A 5,943-nucleotide genomic window follows, 5' to 3' on the forward strand; every position below is an offset into this window, starting at 1 on the left:
GAAGGCAGACACTTAACCGACTGAGCCACCCAGGCACCCCACACTGAGTATTTTTGGTAATAATTATAAATACCATGAATATGTACTACCCAGTCAATATACAAATAAATACACACTGCAGATGGGATGTAGAAAGAATGCAGAAATGTATAATGTAGAAAGAGAAATAATTCTCTTAATAATCCTGTGGAAATGGTTTTAAAGAGAAAGAGACATGAAGTAACTTTTGTGAGGTCACACAGTTGCTGAGTGAAAGCTAGGGTTCAAATTTGACACCCCCCCCAAGTCCCTAGTCTGCTTTCTTTGAGTCTCTCTGCTGTTCTCCTTTCCCCGTCCAAGTCGTCTCAATTCCATGATGGTCCTATGTTCTGTGCCATCTAAACACAGTTCCCTGGTTCCATTTTTATTCTTTTGAATTCACCCCTAGTGACTTGTACCTTCCCAAAAGATATAACTATATATCCATCCAGACTCCATTTTTACAATTAGAAGAGAATTTTCCTAAAAAGAATCTCATAAATCAAAAGTATTTTCAGAGCCTTTCATACATCATTGCTTCTCAAAAGAAATATTTACCACTTATAATTTTCTTTTAAACCAAAAAACAACTCTACCTCCCTTTACATAGTACCATTAGGCTGTGGATTTACAAACCTAAATTATATAATCTTTCCACCCTTTACTGGAAGGTGTGTCAATCAGAGTCCCAACAGAAAACAGATGACGACCTGAAACAAAATAATTGAAAAACATAACAAGGGTACTGTTTGCATGGGGGCAGGCAAAAGAGTGGTTAAGAGAAACCACAGAAGGATGGCAGAAGCTAACAGCAGCAGCATTAGCACCCCTTCGTATGAAGAGATGAAGGAGCAGTTACTGTAAACAGCTAAGAAATGGGCAGTTACTGAAGCCCACTGGAGGGAAGTCAGGGAAATAAATATCACAATATCATGCTCCACTTTTCCTCTGATTTCCTCTCCTGTTGCTGCCATTGGCTTAACCCAACCAGAAGAAACCAGAGGGTCAGGGAGCCCACTGACAAGATCCATTAGAGAATGCCTCCCAGGACTTGAAGTAAGGCACAAAGGAACAGAGAGTTGATTTAGAGAGGCACACGGAGAATACCTCACATAGTCTCTGTCACATATAGTTCCATAACAGTCAGTGGTCATTTCCTCTGCTGACTGACTGCTGTGTGGTCCTAACCTAATTACTGGCTTGTAACACAAGTTCTCCTCTATGGTTCTGAAATATTCTCCAGATTTTTAGCTGACCACCCTGAGCTCTGGACTTCTCCACCCAGGTTTTAAAAGCACAATTTGAAACATTGAAATGATTGTGTGTAAAAAAAAATGCCCAAATCCTGTACTTCATAACCTTGGCATTTTTCTATAAGGTCATCCAGTCAGCATGACCAAATCCTTTAAAGTCCAAGTCCCTGAAACTCCACACCACTGTCTTAGGAGCTACCATGCTTGCTACTATCTGGGCTCTAGCATACTTCCCCCAAATACTCTGCAAAATTCTTAAAGAATTTGGTCGTTTAGCCAAGACCATCTCAACAAAGTTTTATACCTCCTACCTTCTTTGCAAAAATGTGGTATTTAAAATTAGCCCTTGAAAAGTTGCATGAAATTTCTGTAGATAGAACCAGATCTTAACATCCTAGATCAGTTCACATTTGAAATGAAATCTTCCAGTGCTGATGAAGGAAGAAAGTGAACCATAGTGAAAAGCAACTAGTATTAAAAATCAAAAGCCTACTGATGAGCACTGGGTGTTACACACAACTAATGAATCATTGAACACTACACCAAAAGCTAATGATGTATGTTGGCTAATTAAAGTTAAATTTTTAAATAAAAGGAAAAAAAAGAAATAAAAAACCTACATCCTAATAGGCTGAAAACTGATTGACTTTGGAGAAGGTATATAAACTGTATCTATTCTCAGAAATATGAGAGAACTGGATTAAATGATCCTTATGGTCCACTAAAAGTGAGTACCCTATAGTTTTAAGAATCTTCTTAAATTAAAGGATGCATAAAATGGGAAGGATGAACTTCTTTGAGAAAGAGTTAAAATTTCTTCCAAGTAACCAACAGAACCTGAATAATATAAGGAATGGAAAAAGGCCCTTTCCTAAGTATTACCCCTTTCTCAAGAGAATGGTTTTTTGCTCAATGTTTTCTTCAGAGCAACTTTGACGTCTTTATTCCTCAAGCTATAGATTAGTGGGTTGAGCATGGGCACAACGATGGTGTAGAACAAGGAGGACACTTTCCCCTGATTCATAGGTAAAAGAGAGGATGGTTTGAGGTACATAAACGCCCCTGACCCAAAGAAGAGAGAAACTGCGATTATGTGGGAGCTGCAGGTGCTAAAGGCTTTGGACCTGCCCTCGGTAGAATGAATACGGAGAATGCTGGATAGGATGACGGCATAAGAAATGAAGATGGTAACTGTGGGCACACCAATATCGATGCCCACAACAACAAAAACTACCAGCTCATTTACATAGGTGCTGGTGCAAGAACGCTCAAGAAGAGGAAGGATGTCACACATGTAGTGGTTAACCAGATTGTTGGCGCAGAAGTTCAGTCTCACCATGCATGCTGTGTGGGCCATGGCCCCAGCAAACCCCATCACATAGACACCCAACAGAAGGAGTAGGCAGACCTGAGGCGACATGGTGGCCGTGTACACCAGTGGGTTACAGATGGCGGCATAGCGGTCATATGCCATTGCTGACAGGATGAAGGACTCAGAGACAACAAAGAAAAGAAAGAAGAAGAGCTGAGTCATACACCCTGCGTAGGAGATGATGTTCTGCCTCAAGACAAAACTCATCAGCATCTTGGGCGTGATAACAGTGGAATAGCAGAAATCTATGAAGGACAAGTTGAAGAGGAAAAAGTACATGGGGGTGTGTAGGTGAGAATTGAGCCCAATCAAGGTTATCAGGCCCAGGTTCCCCACCACAGTGACCACATAGAAACCTAGAAACAGGAAGAAGAGAGGGATCTGGAGTCCTGGCTGGTTGGTTAAGCCTGCGAGGATAAACTCTGTCACGGAGGAGTTCTCAGCTCCCATTCTTATTAAAGGCATTCTGTGGGAACAAGGGGAAAGAGTCACTTAGAGGGGGAGAGAGAGAGAGAAAAAGAGAGAGAAAAAGACAGAGACCCCCCCCCTCCTCCCAGTCACCTCCCATTCTTGAGAACTGGATCCACATAGAGAGATTTTGAACTTCAGCAGAAAGGCCTCTCAAGATGCCTGTGGGTCTGTTCTCATGGCCCCCTAAGGACTCTGCCACTGGAGCACCCTCTGGAGGATGGACCTTTCTCCATGGTGAGGGCAGATCCTGCTGGGAAGAATGGTCTCAAAGATGAGCTCAGGAGTCTCCCACATCTTTACTTTGGTCCATTTATTGTGTCCTTCAACTCCAACTTCTGCTCAAGTTTATAAAACCTGAGGCCAGTATCTGGAGAGAGTCCTCTCAGAGGCTGGAGCCAGCCCAACTGTGGCTGGAGTTTTCCACCCCATGGTCACCCCAGACAGAGCAGAAAAGGGAGGTAGTCTTTCCCAAAGCCTTTACTTCCTGAGGTTGGGGACTTAAAAAAAGTTCAGCCCAGATTCAATCACTCACCCTCCTTCAGCCTAGAGCCTCAGTGATGTACCTTTCAATCCAACTCTTGTCCACGGTTGTTCAGACAGGTAAATGGCTCTGGTGCTAACACAGATAAAGGAACTAAGCACAGACGATTTGAGCTCCTGTCCTGTTTGAAGGATCAGAATTTGGACTGCCTTAGAATTTGTTCTGAGCTAAAGAAGTTGTTATATGATGGAGGCTTTGTCCCAAGGCTGTTTTCCAGTTTGTAGAAGGGAAACAGCGTCTTTGCCTATAATCAGTACCATCTGGTGACAGGAGACTGAGCAGTTTTATTCTGGATTTATGAATCTGGGGACCTGATTAGAAGTAGAAAGTCAGAGGATCCCTTGGGATCACAACCCTAGAAACTAACTTTAAAAAAAAAGGAATATTTTCTTGTACCCTTGATAATATTTCATTGGGCTTTTAGAAACATTATTTGTTCAGTTAGCATCTACTCAGAAAAATGCAAAGTATTTTTAAAAATAATAACCATTTATTGAGCACTTACTATATATACCAAACTTTCTTCCTGTCCTAGCACTTCTGTACTGACTCCAGCAGGCCAGAATCCAATACCATTTCGTATACAACACTTACTTTTAATTCTCCCCCGAATCCTATGAACTAGGTTTTATCGCTCCCATTTTAGAGTAATAAATCTGGTGTTCTTAATGATTGTGTTTAAACTCTTCCTGTGGGAGATAATGAAATACATAAGCAGGGTCCTTGCTCTCAGGGGTTTGACAATCTCCTGGAAAACATAAGCTAGAACACAACAAACTTATTTTGTTGAAAAAGCATGATAGGATCCAGAAAAGGTAGAAATAAAATGCTGTTCAGGTTCAGAGAAGGGCATTCCATACACCACTTAAATTTCAGTTTATCACAGCAATTGCATAATATCTAGTCCAAGGAGAAACAGAGCCTCCCTGTGATCTCTTGGAATTTGAGCTTGGCAATAAAGAGAAAACCCTGTCTGTTAAGAACATATTTTTCCAAAATTGCTAAATTGTTGGAATTCTTGATGGCCCCTGTCCTCCATCCTGTCAGCTCTTTTTACGGAGGCTCTCAGTGCCCTCATGCTGACTCTCATGGTGTTGTAGTTTGACCCCTCTTCTTCCCACCAGACCCACCAATGTTTTTTTCCCTGTTTTGCTTACTTTGTTCATTTTCTAACTCTCCCTCATGACAGAAGTTACCCCACTGTGCCCCAGTCTCTCAGAGCCTTGCTTGAGCTCAGTGATGGCTAATTCACACGTTTGGGGTCTCATAGATTTGAAGCAATATTAAAAGTCATCTAGTCCTGTGGTTCACAAATCTAGCTATACAACTGAGTCAGATAAATCTGTGCGTTATTAAAAGTACATATTCTGCTACTCCAATCTAAACATAATAAATCAGAGTCTCCAGAAGTAAGACTTTATCATCTGTTTTTTCTTCTAAATCTATCCCTAGTGATGGGGATATTTAGCCGGGTTTAGAATTCACGGATCTAACCGTCCTACCCTACATCTTCCAGACAGAAAAATTGAAGCCCAACCAGTCACACAGCTGGTTGGTGGTAGAGTCTGGAATAAAACATGAATCTCTAACTTTTCCAGTTGGAGGGGTTTTTCAGCCTATCCCAGGAGAAGCCTACCCAGTCTTTGATTTGGTTGACTACAATTCAGACTACAAGTAAAGGACATAATTGGACATCAAACCTGGAATAGCACCCCAGCGTCATATTGGGGAGAAACTTAAATGCTAAGAAATGTGTATGCAGTGTGAATCCATGGAGAAATGGCCTGATCAGGTGTGCTGAGGAAGACCAATCAGTCTAATAGGCTATTGGGTGTCAATGACTTGGTGCAGTAGTCCCTCTAGGCAATGTTTATCTTGTAATTCAGGCAAGATGCTTTAACTCAAAGCACCACAATAAGAAAAGTGACAAAGGATGGACTTTCAGAATGAGAAAGAGGTAAATGAAGCAAAAGGCCTTTCTAAATGTTTTAGCACGTTACAAATCACGTAATGTGGCTGGCCTCTGCCTTTTATAGCCATGGTGTCATCTACCCTCCACTCTAAACATGTTTACAAGGCCCTGAGTTCAAATCCCGTCACCAGGTTCTCTGTGTTGGACATTGTTTCTGCCTCATCTCAGCCCATCTTGTTGGTTTCTTCTGTTGCCGCGGCAGCTGGCTGCATGCAGTTGCAGTCAAAGAGCACAGTCCACTGGCTGTGCCACTTTCTCCTGCTTTCTGCCCTAAGATGTCCCCGCCACCACACACAGACTGTCTGCCAGAATGCAC

At 42.0% G+C, this 5,943-nt stretch overlaps 1 protein-coding gene across 1 annotated transcript; it reads right to left on the reverse strand.

Moving 5' to 3' along the window:
• Window positions 1-2,160: 2,160 nt before the first annotated feature.
• LOC113259751 (olfactory receptor 145) lies at window positions 2,161-3,108 on the reverse strand. Its single transcript, XM_026505245.2, has one exon. It carries the CDS (start codon window positions 3,106-3,108, stop codon window positions 2,161-2,163), a length of 948 nt encoding a protein of 315 aa, XP_026361030.1.
• Between the last annotated feature and the right edge of the window lie 2,835 nt (window positions 3,109-5,943).

This window comes from Ursus arctos, unplaced genomic scaffold (genome assembly GCF_023065955.2).
Source record: "Ursus arctos isolate Adak ecotype North America unplaced genomic scaffold, UrsArc2.0 scaffold_22, whole genome shotgun sequence".
Classification (NCBI taxonomy): domain Eukaryota; kingdom Metazoa; phylum Chordata; class Mammalia; order Carnivora; family Ursidae; genus Ursus; species Ursus arctos.

Bases quoted from the DNA above. Each gene is read 5' to 3' on its own strand.
- LOC113259751 (XM_026505245.2), bottom strand. From the start codon at position 3,108: ATGCCTTTAATAAGAATGGGAGCTGAGAACTCCTCCGTGACAGAGTTT.